The sequence below is a fragment of the Ranitomeya imitator genome, chromosome 9 (assembly GCF_032444005.1).
Source record: "Ranitomeya imitator isolate aRanImi1 chromosome 9, aRanImi1.pri, whole genome shotgun sequence".
Lineage (NCBI taxonomy): Eukaryota > Metazoa > Chordata > Amphibia > Anura > Dendrobatidae > Ranitomeya > Ranitomeya imitator.
This window is the reverse complement of record NC_091290.1, coordinates 35,465,988-35,486,467: the sequence shown is the minus strand read 5'-3', so window position 1 is coordinate 35,486,467 and position 20,480 is coordinate 35,465,988. Positions and strand designations below refer to the sequence as shown.

General features: G+C 48.7%; 1 protein-coding gene across 1 annotated transcript; it reads left to right on the top strand.

The window, feature by feature from the left end:
* Window positions 1–272: 272 nt before the first annotated feature.
* On the top strand, window positions 273–11,677 carry LOC138649567 (amino acid transporter heavy chain SLC3A2-like). Its single transcript, XM_069740069.1, has 10 exons — window positions 273–449; window positions 1,307–1,750; window positions 3,425–3,598; window positions 3,716–3,819; window positions 7,187–7,258; window positions 7,352–7,416; window positions 7,493–7,679; window positions 7,774–7,914; window positions 8,054–8,158; window positions 10,938–11,677. Exons 2-10 carry the CDS (start codon window positions 1,324–1,326, stop codon window positions 11,283–11,285), a joined length of 1,623 nt encoding a protein of 540 aa, XP_069596170.1. The 5' UTR covers window positions 273–449; window positions 1,307–1,323; the 3' UTR covers window positions 11,286–11,677.
* Window positions 11,678–20,480: the final 8,803 nt, after the last annotated feature.

Sequence of the window (20,480 nt, the reverse complement as noted above, 5' to 3'; positions counted from 1 at the left end):
CTATTGTAAAGCACAGCTCAGGCCCTATTTAACGGTATTTTTATCTCATACTGAAAAAACGGGGTGACAGGTTCCCTTTAACCTAATCGCTGCCAGTGCCCGACCTCAGATCCTCTAGTCAGCGATCCTGCATCTCATCTGAGGCACGTCATCCACCACTGTCCAGTCTGTGACTCCGCCCTCACTACACTGAGCAGCCAATCACAGTAATGTCTGAGCTCATGTGGGAGGAGCCCAGTCACCACAGAGCATGCCGGGCATTCCCCACTTGTACACACTGCTGGAAGTCTCCTCCAACCCCCAGTCAGGAAGAAGGAGCTGAGCTAACAAGAGGGGAGAACAATAGTCTGAGCTCCCAGTGGTGCGCGGCCGTCATTCACAGCAGGGAGCAGCTCTGTGTATCAGCTCGTTCACTATAAGCTGCTGCTGATCCACACACTGCAGTCCAGGTGAGCGGAGGAGCCGGCAGGGCCCCGGCTAGTTGTGGCTATGGCAGGCCCCGGCTAGTTGTGGCTATGGCCCCGGCTAGTTGTGGCTATGGCAGGGCCCCGGCTAGTTGTGGCTATGGCAGGGCCCCGGCTAGTTGTGGCTATGGCAGGGCCCGGCTAGTTGTGGCTATGGCGGGGCCCTGGCTAGTTGTGGCTATGGCGGGGCCCTGGCTAGTTGTGGCTATGGCGGTGCCCCGGCTAGTTGTGGCTACGGCCCCGGCTAGTTGTGGCTATGGCGGGGCCCCGGCTAGTTGTGGCTATGGCCCCGGCTAGTTGTGGCTATGGCGGGGCCCCGGCTAGTTGTGGCTATGGCGGTGCCCCGGCTAGTTGTGGCTACGGCAGGGCCCCGGCTAGTTGTGGCTATGGCCCCGGCTAGTTGTGGCTATGGCGGGGCCCCGGCTAGTTGTGGCTATGGCTATGGCCCCGGCTAGTTGTGGCTATGGCGGGGCCCTGGCTAGTTGTGGCTATGGCAGGGCCCGGCTAGTTGTGGCTATGGCAGGGCCCGGCTAGTTGTGGCTATGGCAGTGCCCCGGCTAGTTGTGGCTATGGCGGGGCCCCGGCTAGTTGTGGCTATGGCGGGGCCCCGGCTAGTTGTGGCTATGGCGGGGCCCCGGCTAGTTGTGGCTATGGCGGGGCCCCGGCTAGTTGTGGCTATGGCGGGGCCCCGGCTAGTTGTGGCTATGGCAGTGCCCCGGCTAGTTGTGGCTATGGCCCCGGCTAGTTGTGGCTATGGCAGGGCCCCGGCTAGTTGTGGCTATGGCAGGGCCCCGGCTAGTTGTGGCTATGGCGGCCGGGCTCATGTGTCTTCTCTCCCGCAGGCTTCCTCCCCGCAGACATGACACAGGACACGGCGTTAGACATGAAGGACGTGGAGCTGAACGAGATCGACCCCGAGAAGCAGCCGATGGCGGCGGAGGCAGGAGAGTCCCCAGTGGGGGGCGAGAAAAACGGGGCGGTGAAGGTGAAGCTGGAGGACGATGATGGCGGCAGCCGGCCAGTGAAGTTCACCGGCCTGTCCAAGGAGGAGCTGCTGAAGGTGGCCGGCACCGCGGGCTGGGTGCGGGTGCGCTGGGCGCTGCTCATCCTCTTCTGGCTGGGTTGGGCCGGCATGCTGGCCGGAGCGGTGGCCATCATCGTCCAGGCCCCGCGCTGCCGCCCGCTGCCCGCCATGGAGTGGTGGAACAAGGGGCCCCTCTACCAGATCGGAGACCCCGCCACCTTCCAGGACGCCGAGGGCCAGGACGGGGTCGGGGACATCGCTGGTGAGTAATGAACGGAGCCTGCTCTGTACACGTCACTGCAGGCAGGGTGACGTCACCGGAAGTGTCTGCCTGTGTTGCATCAGCTCCTGCCTGTGCTTCTTCCATGACGTTCTGTACTTGTCATTATGCCACGAATTGTCCCTGTTCTCAGGAGCCCCCCATACGTGATGTGATGACCCCCTGACGTTCTGTACTTGTCATTATGCCACGTAATGTCCCTGTTCTCAGGAGCCCCCCATACGTGATGTGATGACCCCCTGACGTTCTGTACTTGTCATTATGCCACGTGATGTCCCTGTTCTCAGGAGCCCCCCATACGTGATGTGATGACCCCCCCGACGTTCTGTACTTGTCATTATGCCACGTGATGTCCCTGTTCTCAGGAGCCCCCCATACGTGATGTGATGACCCCCCTGACGTTCTGTACTTGTCATTATGCCACGTGATGTCCCTGTTCTCAGGAGCCCCCCATACGTGATGTGATGACCCCCCTGACGTTCTGTACTTGTCATTAGGCCACGTAATGTCCCTGTTCTCAGGAGCCCCCCATACGTGATGTGATGACCCCCTGACATTCTGTACTTGTCATTAGGCCACGTAATGTCCCTGTTCTCAGGAGCCCCCCATACGTGATGTGATGACCCCCCTGACGTTCTGTACTTGTCATTATGCCACGTAATGTCCCTGTTCTCAGGAGCCCCCCATACGTGATGACCCCCTGTCAGCATCAGGTATCGAATGGCAGTCTCCAAGTGACGGTGTATGGTGCTGACCGCTGTACCCATATACACTGCATACAGCGGTGATCTTTCCCACCAGGGACCCCCGTTCTTGTGATGAGTTGCACCTTTATTGTCATTCTTGCAGATGGTGGATTAATTTTGTTCATATGGAATTCTTGACAAGGCTAAAGAAAATGTTACAGCGCCGCCACAGGAGAGCTGAGGCATTACATGGCGCCTTTTGAATTAAAGAGTTTGAGGATTTCTTTTGAAACAGGAGCAATAATATAACATTATTTGAACTTATTGTAAGCCCCCAACCACCCACAAATGACTGCTGCAGCCGATCACTGGTCTCCAGTCTTGTGCTGGGCTGTGATTGACTGCAGCTGTCACCAAGGGTCCCTACGACATGATCACTGCTGGACAGCTGGCTTAAATACGTTATCTTGTATGTGAATGCCTCCACTACCTTCTGTCACAGTTCAAATATCAATCCCTTTAATTCACTGGGCACTATTATTATTAATATTATTATTGCGCCATTTATTCCATGGCGCTTTACATGTGAGGAGGGGTATACATAATAAAAACAAGTACAATAATCTTACACAGTACAAGTCATAACTGGTACAGGAGGAGAGAGGATCCTGCCCGCGAAGGCTCACAATCTACAAGGGATGTAATGCTTTGTGTCTCCTGTGGTGGCGCTGCAGATGACCCCTTGTCCTGATAAGTTATGGCCAAGCATGGTGGGTCTCTGCATCTGCGTATTTAGAGAACCCCTCTAGTGACACAACTTTTTTTTTTTTTTTTTTTGCCAAAAGTGAAGATTATAGTCCAAGAAGTGTTTGTCTATTCAGAAAATGTGCAGACAGACCCTGTGATGTAGGGAATGTTAACAAGCTGGTGGTTAATAACTCCGATCATGTCCTGTTTCATCGATGTCCAGGAATACAGCATCGTCTGGATTCCCTCAGCACCCTGAAAGTGAAGGGTCTGGTGATCGGGCCGCTGCACATCAATTCTAAAGACGATCCTTCCAGTACCAGGCTCAAGGAGATTGACCAGAAATACGGAACCATAGAAAACTTCAAAAGCCTCCTGGATGCTGCTCGTAAGAAAAGTGAGTACCACGTGTGGTGCCCCCCAAGGCAGGTGGGATCACTGAGGAGTCTGCGCTGGTGGTACAGAATGAGAATGGCAGTCTGTGTACTAAGCAGATTTATTCGTTTATTTTTAGGTATTCAGATAGTTTTGGACCTAACCCCAAACTACAGAGGAGAAGATGTCTGGTTCAACCAGGAAATGAAACAGCCAGAGAGTGCCCTGCTAACACAAATAAAGGTGAGCCCACCATACACAGGTCTGTCCGGCAGCGAGTAAGGCTTCTTTCACATTTACGTCAGTACTCGGCCGTCACAAAGCGTCGGCGCGACGTACCAACGTACGTTTGTGGAATTTGGTGTAACGTGAGCAGCAGACGCAGTTTTCAACGCGTCCGCTGCCCATTCTAAAGTCCCGAGGAGGAGAGAGCTCCGGCCGGGCATGCGCACTAGAAAAAAACAGGATAGGACATACGAAAAAACTTTCCCTTGAACGTTTCCTCAAGACGACGGCTTGCCAAATTCCGACGCATCCAGTGGACGACGCATGCAACGTATGGCCATACGTCGCAATGCATCGCTAATGCAAATCTATGGGGGAAAAAACGCATCCTGCAGGCAACTTTGCAGGATGCATTTTTTTCAACAAAACGACGCATTGCGACGGTGGCTCAACAACGGAAATGTGAAAGAGGCCTTAGAGCTCCGATTACATAATGCTGCCTACATTGACTGTGTCCTAAAAAAAAAAAACAACCCTTCCCTGGTCCAACACAGTCTCCAGCTGCTGCTCCCCGCGGTGTGTCTGTGATATTGATTTTGTGTCAACATGGCGGACAATAAGTGAGCTTAGCAGCTCTTGCCATCAACAGCATGTCAGTACTGTGAGTAATAACAGTCAGGAGCAATGATAAAGACTCAATGCTGGACCCAGGGTGGGTGAATAAAACCACCGCCCACAGGTGCAGTTTTTCTGAAACTGGAAAACCCTTTTTATGGGGTATTTTTATGTTCAGAATATTGATTCTTTCTGTATGATCGCCTATCCGTATCGGATTGTCTCCCTTGCATGCACAGGATGCTGCAGCATTTTAGACTGGGCTAAGGGTACTTTCACACTAGCGTTTTTTTAAATCCGTTACAATGCGTCGTTTTGCAGAAAAAACGCATCCTGCAAAAGTGCTTGCAGGATGCGTTTTTTCCCCATAGACTTCTATTGACGACGCATTTGCGACGGATTGCCACACTTCGCATCCGTCTTGCGACGGATGCGTCGTTCTTTGGCGGACCGTCGGGAGAAAAAAAACGCTACATGTAACGTTTTTTTCTCCTGATGGACCGCTTTTTCCGACCGCGCATGCGCGGCCGGAACTCCGCCCCCACCTCCCCGCACCTTACAATGGGGCAGCGGATGCGCCGGAAAAATGCATCCGCTGCACCCATTGTGCAATGCAGCAAACGCTAGCGTCGGAATCTCTCCCCGACGCATTGCGACGGGGAGATTCCGACGCTAGTGTGAAAGAAGCCTAAGTTATTTGCCCCACTGCCTGTTTGTTCCATAGAGTGGTGCAGCTCTTTCAGAGGTGTATCTAGGGTTTCTGGAACCCGGGGCAAGAATTCAGTTTGGCGCCCCCCCAGAACATATGCGATTTTCACACTTAGTCATGTAACGACGAGCTCCTCTCCCTAATGCTCTCAATGTTCAGTGCAAAACTGAGAGAAGCAGGAAGAGAAGCTTGTTGTCACAGGACCATAAGTATGAAAGTCGCATATGAGTGACATGTCCATGTGACGACTACTGGAACCTGCAATGCTGAATCCTGACATTGCAGCTTCTGAATTCTCACAACTAATGCACTGCACACTTTTAGGATTCTCCCTTGCCAGTGGATGGTCATGTCAGTACAAGCATGTGATTTGTATACTTCTGATCACATTCCAACTAGACGTGCCCAGCCTCGCTCAGTTCATTGAGTGAGGCCACACATGTCTAGTCGGCACGTGACCGCATGTACGTAAATCACCAGCACCAGAGAATCCTGACAGCGTGTAGTGCGCACTGTGAGAATTCAGAAGTCTGCAGTCACAAAGAATCACTGCAGACTCATCACAAACCTGGACATCCCCTTTAATGCTCCTAACATAAATAACAACATGAGAGTTAGTCAGTATAGATGACGTCGCCTGTGGAGTTGTTCTCCTTTTCTTCATCTTGTCCAGACCCCATGATGAGTTTTCTCATCCACAGCCATCTCTGCAGACTTCCATCTTCTCCGCTCTTTTGCAGAAAATCTCCACATGACGCCCTTAAAGATACAAGTGTCATTATAATGCTCCTGAATGAAAAATTGCCCCTCACTATATTGTCTGCACAAAATATGACCCCCACACTGTCCCTCTTATGGTACAAGCCCTTCACACTGACCTCTCCTTTCCATACCGGCCCCTCTTCACACTGTCCTCTTACACTGTGTCCCCCCTTTAGGGCCCAGTATTTATACTGTACTCTCTCATCACACTCCCCCCTCCTTGGTATACTGTCTGCTCCTGGCTGTGCCCTTACACTGTCCCCCCATGCTACACATGCACACATCCCAACACCCTCACTCCCCGTACTCTGTCCACATATGTTTTTCACATCGCAACTCATACTGTGTCTGCATACATTCCCCCGTTTGCTCCCCAAACTGTCTGCACCCATCCCCCATACTGTTTCCTCATATATGCCCCCCATTCCCCTGTACTGTTTCCTCATACATGCCCCCCATCTCCCTCTTTGCTCTTCATTTTGTGTCCTCAAATCTCCCCCACACGTTAAATCCCCTTATCCCCACTCAAAATATCACCCCACACATTAAACACCCCCATCCCCATGACAAATCTCCCCCCACACACATTCAATCCCCCATCTCCACTCCAATTCTCCCCACACAATAAATCCCCACATCTGCACTCACATTAAATCTTTTCCCCACAATAAATCCCCCCCTCTCCACTCATATTAAATATCTCCCATCCAATAATAAATCCCACCATCCCCACTCACATTAAATCTCCCCTGCACCTTCGGTGTCTTCAGCTCCACTGGAGCACTTACCACCGATCTGCTTCTCTGCCTCTGCTCTGCAGCGCGGGCGAGTTACATCAGCAGCGTGATCACATGACCTGATCACGCTGCTGGCGTCGCTCTGACCCGGCAGTCAGAGCTTCAATTGTACTCGCATCTCAGATGCAGTACAATTGAACACAGAGCCGGCGCGCTGCAGCTTCTCTGTGCCGGCTGTCAGCTTGACAGTCGGCACAGAGAACAGCTGACTCCCAGTCTGGGGGCCGGCAGAATGCAGCCGCCGGGGGAGACACTGCGGACCGCAGCTTTAGGCGGCCCAACTGCGCCCCCCCCCCTGCCGGCTGCGCCCGGGGCACATGCCCCGGCTGCCCTCCCCCTAGATACGCCACTGAGCTCTTTAAATGGCACTGCCACTCTTGGAAAGTGATGCAAGTTTTCAAGCAGGCAGACCTTATTGTCCCCTCAAACTCCTTTTTATTTCCCTATTATTTTTCAATCTCTGAGGAAGACTTACGGTAACTTTTTATTTCTGGTCTTGCAGGATGCTATGCATTTCTGGCTTGAAAAGGGAGTTGGAGGAATTTACATCAGCGGATTTGAGAAAATCCAGAATGTAAGTCTATTTGTCTTACACTTTGATAGTAGGTTCTGTCATATTACATCCTCTGTTCGCTGATAACACGTTTGTTCATCCCTTACTATACAGCCCGATGAGATCGTTCCTGAGCTGCAGAACATCACTGTGAACCACAGCTCTGAGGGTAAAGCGAGGCGAGTATCTAGGACGCTCTTCTCCGCACTAGTAGAAGATGCATATTGACAGGTTTTGTATTTTCTCTTGCTATAGGGTGCTGCTCATCTCCTCTAATGATTCCCCCAGCAACCAGATAATGAGTATCCTCAATGACACGACCACTGGTGTATTAAGCACCAGCTACTTGTTGAGCAAAGGGAATGAAAGCGACAACTCTCTCGGAGAGCGGATCAGGCAGTATCAAGGGTTCGCTTGGGAACAGGACAAGATTCTGTGGGCGGTGAGTATACCTGGACTTTGCCATATACTTCAGCTTCTGTGGGTACCAGTATGTCGATCGATATTCGCATTTATAATGTTTATCTTTCCTCTAGATCCGACCACGTCTAGGACACTTGGCTTCTGCGGTGAAGGAGAAGTTGCTGCGTGTGTATCAGCTCCTGCTCTTCACTCTTCAGGGAACACCTTTAACTCTGTATGGAGATGAGATTGGACTTAAAGATTTGCCTGGACAGGTAAGGGTTCTTACAATAGGATTAGCCTAATAAAATGACATCAGTGGACAAGCCTAGGCACGAAGTGGTCTACGCCAAATCCGTTAATCTGCCCTTTACTAGTCTGCACATTGTTCCTTACGCGTTCCCTCCTCCGCAGCCTGCACGTGGCCCGTACATGCAGTGGGATAGCGGTAAAAATCATGGCTTCTCTGAAGGCACAGTGGGCGAGGTGAATGAGCTCAACATGAACATCTCATTTAAGGTAAGGAGTGGGTATATGATCGTACTAAATATGAATATTTGAGCTGACCTCGGTCGTACAAGTCATTGTGTGGTTGACTTCTCGCATGTTCTTCAAACTGAGAATTATTGAATGTTTTTATTATTTTGAAAGCTGAATGATTAATGTAAAAACAAAATTACCAGAGGGGCTTTAACGTGATAAACTTCTGATACTAGATGGAGTGGTCAGAGGACAACTTCCTAGACACTCTTACACATGATGATTTTGGGAGAAGGGATTAGGCTTTTATGGACATATCTGGCTGCTGCACGTTAGGGCGTGTTGGGTTAGGCTATGGGTTGAACTAGATGGACATATAGTCTTCCTTCAACCTTAATAACTATGTATGTAACTGTAACTATCTCCCTTGAGAATAGAGATCAGACATGTTGAACCAAAATTGTCAGCGAAGTGTCGACATAAGCTGGTCATCTGGATCAGCCTGCACCTACATGATGCCTTACCATACACTGCTGTTTCAGACTGATCTTCCACTCAGGTGTCTGGGAAAGCATTTTTTTTTACCAAAAGATATGTAATGGGTTTTCCCCGTTTAAAAAAAAAAAAAAAAAAAAGTTTTTGCTCTTTCATCAGAGGCACTAAAGACATCACGATCCAACAGATCTGCTGAGATACATACACGATCGGCATGGAATCGCATGGACCTTTTTCATTAGTATCTTGGCAGGTGTTTGGGGTCATAACATTATGTGCTTCAATCGCCTCCTGTGTAGAAGTAGACAGCCCCACTTTAGAGAAGAGAGTAGGAACTTTGATTTAATGGTGATTTAGGTGCTTTCGTTTTGAGCATATGACTAATCATAAATGGCATAATTCAAATGTGCTATACTCTAGTGCAGGGGTGGGGAACGTCCGGCCCGTGGGCCATGTGCGGCTGGCGATATCATCTGGCGCGGCCCACAGCCACTTTGCCCTTTTTGGCCACTCGCCCTTTAATTCTTCAGAGGTGCCGATTCCAAGTTTGGAGCTTTTTAGCTGGCAGCCCTAGGCCCATCACGTAGGTGCAGAGCCTGGGATTCTCGGATGCAAGTGCTGTAAATCTATTTTATGGAGCGGTGGAGGAGGGAGAATGACGATGCAAGTGCAATCCCAGGAACAGCCTTCTGCAACCCCCGGCATCCCTACAAGAAGATCTGAGATGCACACTTTGCATCTTTGTTGTAAAACTAGAGAGAAAGCGAGGCATAGTCTTTTGTACACTCGTTCCCCCCCTCCCAGCCAAGGCAAAGGGGAGAATGTTTCAGCCTGGTAAAGGAGGTACCAAAGGAGGAGCCCAAATTCTGGAGTTTGCACAGTGCAAATACAAAATCCCCCCCCCCTCACCCCCCCCACCCCCCCCCTTCTCCCATGCATATGAGAGTTCATGAGTGCAGGCAGCTCGGGGCCAGTGCATTAGGCTTGGTTCACAGTGCGTTAATATGGCACGTTAGACGGACTGCGTTACACCGCGGCATAACGCAGTCCGTTAATGCTGCCATTAACCCCTATTTCAGGTGCATCGCTAACGCATGCCATAATGGGCGTGCCCTAGAGATATGCCGTCATTGAGTGTCGGACCCTCGGACGCGGGCTGCAAAGTTTCTGGGTCCGTCACCACTAGCGCAGATAGAGCTAGCAGATGCTCTATCTGCGCTTGCGCGATCGTATTTTGACACTTGCGTTAACGCAGTCCGTTTAACTCATGCGTTGAACAGGCTGCTTTAACGCATTGTGAACCTAGCCTTAGTAAGTTTGAGCATTTCCTGTTTACTGGCTGCCCTTCTGCAGAGTTTCTGCAAGGCAGGGCTTCCATGCAACAGTGGAGATCACCACTCCTAGTGCAGGCTGACGTGGCTGCACTGGCATGTACTCTCTGCAAAAACTGCACATCCTCCTGCAAGAAGGCAACAAGCAACTGGTTAAACATTGCATGCATACTTAATTTTTAATATATATATATTTTTTTCCCCTTTTATTTTACAAAAAAAAAATTTCATGGTTGCAGCTTTAGGCATTTACTACTTAGCATTTTTCATATTTTTTTGCATGCTCCTTTTTTATTTTATTTTGCACAGTTGCAAATTATTCCTTGTGCACTTTTATATTTGCAGGCATTTACTATTTTTTTTTTTTTTTATGTAGTTTTGCAGTTGCATTTTTTTTCTTTTTGCAAGTTATTTTATATTTGCATTTACTTTCTTTTTTGCACACAGAATGTGCAATTTTTTATTTTATTTTTTTAATTTTGCACGGCTGCCAAATATTCCCCATCGTTTTTCCTGGGTGCACTGTGAGGAGACATGCATTGAAATATGCATAATTTCATACAGTCCGCAAACGCTATTGTAAAATTCCAAATGGTCCTTGGGAGAAAAAAGGTTCCCCACCCCCGCTCTAGTGGGGTGCCGCAGCGGCTGGTGTAGAGGGCTGTGTGTTTTTGCGTGTGCCTGCCTATCTCTCCAACCTTTGTTCTCTGCAGTAACCTATGCACTTGCGTGTTTTCCGTAATCTTTGCTCTGTTCCTCTGCGATCTGCTCACGCTGCAGTTTTATCCTTGCTGTCGGCAGCTTTCTCTGCAGCAGCGGCTTCATCCCCCTCCTGACTCGGCTCATTGCATTGTGCGCTCCTAATCCTGTGGTGCGGACTCTTGGATACAACCTTTACTCTACTTGGCTACAGACTGAGAAGAGAACATGAGCCCAGGGCTGAAATGTCTGTTCTTTCACAAACTTTTCTTTATTTTTCACTTTGTCTCTAGGCCCAGGAAGGCGATAAAGATTCTTTACTCAGTCTTTACAAGCGTCTGAGCGATCTGCGGGGCAAAGAACGGTCCCTTCTTCACGGAGACTTCACATTACTCAACCACACTGGCAAGGCGTTGGCCTTTGTGCGGAGTTGGGACCAAAATGAAAGATTTGTGACCGTAGTAAACTTTGCTCCCGATGAGGAGACGGAGGTGTCCATAGCACATAAGAATCTACCGGAGCAGTGTTCACTAGTTCTGAGCTCCAATCCCGAGAGGAAAGAGGGAAGCGTCGTTCCTGTAAAGAGGCTGACGTTAGCGGCAGGAGAAGCCTTACTGCTGAAATATCCGTACAGCGCGTAAGGAGCGCTCTGCTGGCGGAGCCGCACTCTCACATTCCACATTCTGACCCTGTCCACTCCAGCAGGCACAGTATTAGCCCTTGCGCCATCCCTCCCTTTCACTCTTCCCTCCCTTTCATCCTTCATTGCGCTGAGACCACCATCACCATTAATGTCTAAATTTTTTATCGAGTAAGAGTTTCTTTAAACGCGTTAACAGCAATAAGTGTAGTGTGCTTTCTCGTGTCGTGAACGTAAATGCTCTAGGATGTGTGCACACTTGTGTATGGATGATTGATTCATACCGATAATACAGTATTGCGGCAGACTGACCCCTGGATGTTTGCAGAGGGAATAATAAAAGGGTTTCTGGTCAGAAGATGTTTCCTTATAATAAAAGTAGTTTACATGTGAGTGGATATTGTCGTGTGGTTACTTTTTTTTGTTTTTGTTTGTTTACAATTCAAGTAAATGGAAATTTCCTTATTCCTCCAAAAGAGGTTCTGCAGCAGTTAAAGGCAATCTCTTCTATGTTCTCAACACAGCAAAGGTATGTGCTAAGCCGATCTTCATGTGCTTCCCCTTAAATTGCAGTGAATTTTTATATTTGCTTTGTTTATACATTAGTAGTAGACAACCCATTTAAATATACTTGAGCGCCCCAGAGTAAAAAGAAAACCTGAATCAAAAACACAAAATGCTTCATTTGGTGCTTTATTCCTGACCCGACCTATAAAGCTTTGTGCACACAATGGGATTAGGCTTAGGAATTTCTGGTGCGGATTCTGCATCTCTTGGCAGAAAACACAGGTGCGGATTTGTCTTGTTTTTTGTGCAGATTTTGTGCGTTTTTGGTGCAGATTTGCTGCCGATGTTTTGCGGATTTACTGCGTTTTTTTACCCCTGCGGATTTCTATAATGGGTACAAAAACGCTGCAGATCCGCAAAAAAGAAGTGACATGCTGCTACTTTTAATCCGCACAGAATTTTCCGCACCATCAGCACAGTGTTTTTTTTTTTTTTCACATTGATTTACATTGTACTGTAAATCACTTGCGGATCTGCAGCGTTTCTGCACCGCAAAAAACGCTGCGGATCCGCAGCAAATCCGCAACGTGTGCACATACCCTAAAGCTGTCACACTAGTTAACTCCTTCAGAGCACACACCATTAGCAAAAGTTTTCTTTTTAATATCATGCCGCCAAACAAAAAGTCAAATTGAAATAAAAAAGGTAGCTATGAAAACGTCATCTTGTCCCGCAAAAAGTAATCTGCCATACAGCTCCCTCAGCGGAAAAATAAAGTTATGGCTAATATCGTTTGTGTTAAAGTAGCAAAACATAGTTGTTGTTTTTTTACTGTGGTATCGCTGTAATCGTACTGATTCAAAGAATTAAACTGTCTTACAAATTTTACCGCACGCAGAACAGCAATGAAAAAAAAAATCCTGAATTGCTGTTTTTTGTTCATTCTGCCTTCTAAAAATCGGAATAGAATGCGATCAAAAAAACGTCATGTGCCCAAAAATGGTACCAATAAAAAGATGTCAACTCGTTCCGCAAAAAACAAGCCCTCACATGACTCTTGTCAGCTGAAATATAGATAAATTATAGCTTTTAAGATGTGATGCAAAAACTAGTTTTTGTGAAAAAAGAAAGTCTTTTATTGTGTGACAGCAGCTACACATAAAAACTATATAAATCTGGTATAGCTGTAATCACACCGACCCAAAGAATAAAGTCACCTAATCACTTACCGTATATACTCGAGTATAAGCCGAGATTTTCAGCCCAAATTTTTGGGCTGAAAGTGCCCCTCTCAGCTTATACTTGAGTCAAGGTGGGTTGCAGGGTCGGCGGGTGAGGGGCTGAGGGCGCTGAGGCATACTTACCTAGTCCCAGCGATCCTGGCGCTGTCCCTGCCGTCCCACGGTCTTCTGTGCTGCAGCTTCTTCCCCTCTTCAGCGGTCACGTGGGATCGCTCATTAGAGAAATGAATAAGCGGCTCCACCTCCCATAGGGGTGGAGCCGCCTATTCATTTCTCTAATCAGCGGTAACGGTGACCGCTGATAGAGGAAGAGGTTGCAGCACCGAAGACCGTGGGACAGGCAGAGGGAGCCGGACGTCGGGACCAGGTAAGTATGTCATATTTACCCGTCCCCGTTCCAGCCGCCGGGCGTCGCTCCATCTTCCCGGAGCCGCTCCATCTTCCTGGCGTCTGCGCTCTGACTGTTCAGGTCAGAGGGTGTGATGACGCATATAGTGTGCGCGGCACCCTCTGCCTGATCAGTCAGCGCAGAGAGACGCCGGGAGCTGCAATCAAGAGAGGCGAGTATGGCTTTTTTTTTTTTTTTTTTTTTATTGCAGCAGCGGCACAGATTTATGTGGAGCATCTATGGGGCAGTATGAACGGTGCAGAGCACTGTATGGGGCACAGCTATGGGGGCAGTATGAACGGTGCAGAGCATATATGGGGCACAGATATGGGGGCAGTATGAACGGTGCAGAGCACTGTATGGGGCACAGCTATGGGGGCAGTATGAACGGTGCAGAGCATATATGGGGCACAGATATGGGGGCAGTATGAACGGTGTAGAGCATATATGGGGCACAGATATGGGGGCAGTATGAACGGTGCAGAGCATATATGGGGCACAGATATGGGGGCAGTATGAACGGTGCAGAGCACTAGATGGGGCACAGATATGGGGGCAGTATGAACGGTGCAGAGCACTGTATGGGGCACAGCTATGGGGGCAGTATGAACGGTGCAGAGCATATATGGGGCACAGATATGGGGGCAGTATGAACGGTGCAGAGCACTGTATGGGGCACAGATATGGGGGCAGTATGAACGGTGCAGAGCATATATGGGGCACAGCTATGGGGGCAGTATGAACGGTGCAGAGCATATATGGGGCACAGATATGGGGGCAGTATGAACGGTGCAGAGCATATATGGGGCACAGATATGGGGGCAGTATGAACGGTGCAGAGCATATATGGGGCACAGATATGGGGGCAGTATGAACGGTGCAGAGCATATATGGGGGCAGTATGAACGGTGCAGAGCACTATATGGGGCACAGATATGGGGGCAGTATGAACGGTGCAGAGCACTAGATGGGGCACAGATATGGGGGCAGTATGAACGGTGCAGAGCATATATGGGGCACAGATATGGGGGCAGTATGAACGGTGCAGAGCATATATGGGGCACAGATATGGGGGCAGTATGAACGGTGCAGAGCACTATATGGGGCACAGCTATGGGGGCAGTATGAACGGTGCAGAGCATATATGGGGCACAGATATGGGGGCAGTATGAACGGTGCAGAGCACTATATGGGGCACAGCTATGGGGGCAGTATGAACGGTGCAGAGCATATATGGGGCACAGATATGGGGGCAGTATGAACGGTGCAGAGCACTGTATGGGGCACAGCTATGGGGGCAGTATGAACGGTGCAGAGCATATATGGGGCACAGCTATGGGGGCAGTATGAACGGTGCAGAGCATATATGGGGCACAGATATGGGGCAGTATGAACGGTGCAGAGCATATATGGGGCACAGATATGGGGGCAGTATGAACGGTGCAGAGCACTATATGGGGCACAGATATGGGGGCAGTATGAACGGTGCAGAGCATACAGGGCACAGATATGGGGCAATATGAACGGTGCAGAGCACTATATGGCACAGATATGGGGAAATATGAACGGTGCAGAGCACTATATGGCACAGCTATGGGGAAATAATGATCTATTTTTATTTTTGAAATTCACCGGTAAATGCTGCATTTCCACCCTAGGCTTATACTCGAGTCAATAGGTTTTCCCAGTTTTTTGTGGCAAAATTAGGGGGGTCGGCTTATACTCGGGTCGGCTTATACTCGAGTATATACGGTATACCACATGAGGAGTGTCATAAAATAAAAAATACTGTATATACTCAAGTATTAGCCGACCCGAGTATAAGCCGACCCCCCCTAATTTTGCCACAAAAAACTGGGAAAACTTAATGACTCGAGTATAAGCCTAGGGTGGAAAATGCAGCAGCTACCGGTGAATTTCAAAAATAAAAATAGATACCAATAAAAGTAAAATTAATTACGACATCAGTAGTTTAAGTGTTTTCTGAATATCCATATTGAATCAGGAGCCCCATATAATGCTCCATACAGTTCATGGTGGCCCCATATAATGCTCCAAACAGTTTATGATGGGCTCCATAAGATGCTCCATATTAAAATATGCCGCATATAATGCTGTTCAAATGTTGATTATGACCCAATAAGATGCTCGATACAGACATTTGCCCCATACAATGCTGATTATGGCCCCATAAGATGCTCAATAGACACATTTGCCCAGTATAATGCTCCACAAATGTGGATTATGGCCCTATAAGATGCTTGATAGAGATATTTGCTCCCATATAATACTGCACATGGCCCCATAAGATGCTCCATAGATATATTTGCCCCATATAATGCTACACATGGCCCCATACAGATATTTACCCCATATAATGCTGCACATGGCCCCATAAGATGCTCCATACAGATATTTGCCCCATGTATTGCTGCACATGGCCCAATACAGATATTTGCCCTATAAGATGCTCCATACAGATATTTGCCCCATATAATGCAGCACATAGCCCCATAAGATGCTCCATACAGATATTTGCCCCATATAATGCTGCACATGGCCCCATAAGATGCTCCATACAGAGATTTGCCCCATATAATGCTGCACATGGCCCAATACAGATATTTGCCCCATATAATGCTGCACATAGCCCCATAAGATGCTCCATACAGATATTTGACCCACATATTACTGCTGCACATAGCCCCATAAGATGCTCCATACAGATATTTGCCCCATATAATGCTGCACATGGCCCCATAAGATGCTCCATACAGATATTTGCCCCATATAATGCTGCACATGGCCCCATAAGATGCTCCATACAGATATTTGCCCCATATGCTGTTGCTGCTGTTAAAAAAATAAAAAAATTACATACTCCCCTCTCAGGCCCCCGGCACTTGCTATATTCAACTGCTCCCTGTTCCAGCACCAACCGTCGCTGTGTCTTCCCCGTCCTCTGCACTGACTGTTCAGGCAGAGGGCGGCGCGCTCACTAATCGCGTCATCGCGCCCTCTGACCTGTGCGTCACTGGAGAGGACGCGGAGGACGGAGCGGCACCGACGGTGGAACGGGGAGCAGGTGAATATCGCGCACTGCCCCCCGTCATACTCACCTGCTCCTGTCGCTGTGCCTTCACGTCTGTTCCCTGGCGCCGGCAGCTTCTTCCTGTAGTGAGTGGTCACATGGTACTGCTCATTACAGTAATGAATATGCGGCTCCACCCCTGTGGGAGTGGAGTCAGGTCCATATTCATTGCTGTAAGGAGCGGTACCATGTAACCGCTCACTACAGGAAGAAGCTGCCGGCGCCGGAGAGCCAGGGACACCGCGCCAGGAGCAGGTGAGTATTATTACACAGCTGCCGCTCCCCCTCCCCTGCCGACCCCTGGGTATGACTCGAATATAAGCCGAGAGGGGCAATTTCAGCCTAAAAAAAATGGGCTGAAATTCTCACCTTCTACTCGAGTATATACGGTAAATCCAAGTTTTCATCTTGTTTATTTTTTTCTTTTCATTCTGCCACCCAAAGATCGCAGTAAGGCTCAGCGCACATTTATCATGCACTGAGCGCTTACACCGGGGTTTCCGTGTAAATCTCTGAAATATGTGATTCAGACTGAACCTCTGGCAGAATATTCCCTATAATGAGGCAGATGTCGGCACTGTGGACGCCATAGCACCTGTGATCCTTTTAGGATTGCATGAAAGCACTGTCTGCCAATTTTGTGCACCTCTGAAAAGGACAACGCTGAACAGAGGCCAGACGGAGTTCAGAGTAAGGCCGGGGTCACACTAGAGAGGAATACGGACGAGCGAGAGGAGCAAAAACAACGCATTGAACATGGACCAATGTTTCTCTATGGGGCAGCTTACATCAGCTGTATATTTCTTGGCCGTATTTTACTGACTGAGAAAATCGCAGCATGCTGCGATTGTCAGCATATTGCGCAAAAAATCTGCCAATGAAAGTCTATTGGGGCGAGAAAAATATGGATTACACAAGGACCATGCGTGTGACTTGTGAGAAATATGCAGCGGTGTTCTAGAGAAAAGCCGGCAATTCAGTGCGGTGTACAGTAAAATAACACTGACAGGTTAGAAAAGAATAGATAAAATAAATGTCTACACATAGTATAGGTGTGTGTGTGTGTGTATATATATATATATATATTTATATATATATATATATATATTATACTAGCTATTGAACCCATTCTACGCCCGGGTGGCGAGCATTTATATTGGTATATGGTCTCCATCCTGGTATGTGTTGCTCCATCCTGCATCCCCATCCTGTCATGTGCTGCACCCATCCTGCGCCCCCATTCTGACATGTGCTGTTCCTATCCTGCCCCCCCGTTCTGTCATGTGCTGCTCCCATCCTGCGCCCCCGTTCTGTCATGTGCTGCTTCCATCTTGCACCCCTTTCTGTCATGTGCTGCTGCCATCCTGCACCCCCGTTCTGTCATGTGCTGCTGCCATCCTGCACCCCTGTTCTGTCATGTGCTGCCCTATTCTGTCATGTGCTGCACCCATCCTGCGCCCCCGTTCTGTCATGTGCTGCTCCCATCCTGCGCCACCGTTCTTTAATTTGCTGTTTTCATCCATATGCCCCATACGCTGCTCCATAAGATGCTCCATAATATATGCCCCGTATCAGGTGGCGTAAGTAACAAATAGCTGTGGCATGAAGTGCCACAACCTCATGCCACAGCAATTTGTTACTTACGCCACCTGATTCCTTTGTCCTGCTGCCGGAATCGGTGCCTGCAGAAAAGCAGAAAAACATATCATGCTATCAAAGCCAAGCATAAACCATAGGGCTTGTCCCATTAACAACCACAGCCATGATCCACACAAAATCCGATCAATATAGTTCTGTCAGTGCAGAAAATAAGTACCGTATATACTCGAGTATAAGCCGACCCGAGTATAAGCCGACCCCCCCTAATTTTGCCACAAAAAACTGGGAAAACTTATTGACTCGAGTATAAGCCTAGGGTGGAAATGCAGCATTTACCGGTGAATTTCAAAAATAAAAATAGATCATTATTTCCCCATAGCTGTGCCATATAGTGCTCTGCACCGTTCATATTTCCCCATAGCTGTGCCCCATACAGTGCTCTGCACCGTTCATTTTGTCCCATAGCTGTGCCCCATATACAATGCTCTGCACCGTTCATTTTGTCCCATATCTGTGCCCCATATATGCTCTGCACCGTTCATTATTGCCCCATATATGCTCTGCACCGTTCATTATTGTCCCATATCTGTGCCCCATATAGTGCTCGGCACCGTTCATTTTGTCCCATAGCTGTGCCCCATACTGTGCTCGGCACCGTTCATTATTGCCCCATATCTGTGCCCCATATACAATGCTCTGCACCGTTCATACTGTCCCATATCTGTGCCCCATACTGTGCTCGGCACCGTTCATTATTGTCCCATATCTGTGCCCCATATAGTGCTCTGCACCGTTCATTTTGTCCCATAGATGCTCCACATAAATCTGTGCCATGGCCGCTGCTGCTGCAATAAAAAATACAAAACACATACTCACCATTCTTGCTTGCAGCTCCTGGCGTCCGGTCCCGGCGCCTCCATCTTCCCGGCGTCTCTCTCCGCTCTGACTGATCAGGCAGAGGGCGCCGCGCACACTATATGCGTCATCGCGCCCTCTGACCTGAAAAGTCAGAGCGCAGACGCCGGGAAGATGGAGCGACGCCTGGCGGCTGGAACGCGGACAGGTGAATATAAAATGCTTACCTAGTCCCAGCGATCCTGACGCTCACTCTGCCTGTCACAGCTGGTCTTCGGTGCCGCAGCCTCTTTCTCTATCAGCGGTCACCGGCACCGCTGATCAGAGAAATGAATACGTGGCTCCACCCCTATGGGAGGTGGAGCCGCATATTCATTTTTCTAATGAGCGGTCCCACGTGACCGCTGAAGAGGGGAAGAACTGAAGCACCGAAGACCGTGGGACGGCAGGGACAGCGCCAGGATCGCTGGGACTAGGTAAGTATACCTCAGCGCCCTCTCCCCCTCACCGTCCGCCCACCTTGACTCGAGTATAAGCCGAGAGGGGCACTTTCAGCCCAAAAATTTGGGCTGAAAATCTCGGCTTATACTCGAGTATATACGGTAGATAGTAAGGTTAATACCTTCAATAGGATCCGTGCTGGAACCGCTGCTCGTGGTGTCCCCTCACCCCGACGCGTGTTTCGCCTCCTGCTTCTTCCGGGGCTGTTTAGGATACCAATAGGGGTCTATATTTATGATCAGATTTTGTACACAAAACACCAGTTACTTATTCAAATGGTCAAAATCGACTGCTCACTTGGATGCCAGTTCTGATGCCCAGAACCCATTTAGGCCAGGCTGAAGGCACCTGGGTTTGATACAGGGCATCATTATCTATGTATTCTTTGTGTGATATCAGTAGCCCAAAGTAATTTAACCCCTTAAAACATCAGTTACTTATTCAAATCAGTGAAAATGGATAATGTGCCCACTTTGATGCCAGTTCTGATGCCAAGAACCCATTTGGGCTAGGCTAACGGGACCAGGGTTTGATGCAGGGCATCACTATCTGTGTATTCTAAGTGTGAGATCAGTGGCCCAAAGTCATTTAACCCCTTAAAAACATCAGATACTTATTAAAATCTGTGAAAATGGGCTGTTTGCCCACTTTGATGCCAATTCTGGTGCCCAGAACCTATTTGGGCCAAGCTGTAGAACCTGGGTTTGATGCAGAGCATTACTATCTGTATATCTTAAGTGTAATATCAGCGGCCCAAAGTCATTTAACCCCTTAAAAACACCAGTTACTTATTCAAATGGCCAAAATCGACTGTCTGCCCACTTTGATGCCAGTTCTGATGCCCAGAACCCATTTGAGCCAGGCTGGAGGCACCTGGGTTTGATACAGGGCATCACTATCTGTGTATTCTTACTGGATATCAGTGGCCCAAAGTCATTTAACCCAGGGGTGTCAAACTGCATTCCTCGAGGGCCTCAAATCATGCGTGTTTTCAAGATTTCCTTAGCATTGCAC

Excerpts from the sequence above, each read along its gene's own strand:
- LOC138649567 (XM_069740069.1), top strand. The coding sequence starts at position 1,324 with ATGACACAGGACACGGCGTTAGACATGAAGGACGTGGAGCTGAACGAG. Across the intron at positions 7,259-7,351 it reads GATTTGAGAAAATCCAGAAT|CCCGATGAGATCGTTCCTGA; the intron begins GTAAGTCTATTT and ends CTTACTATACAG. Across the intron at positions 7,417-7,492 it reads AGCTCTGAGGGTAAAGCGAG|GGTGCTGCTCATCTCCTCTA; the intron begins GCGAGTATCTAG and ends CTCTTGCTATAG.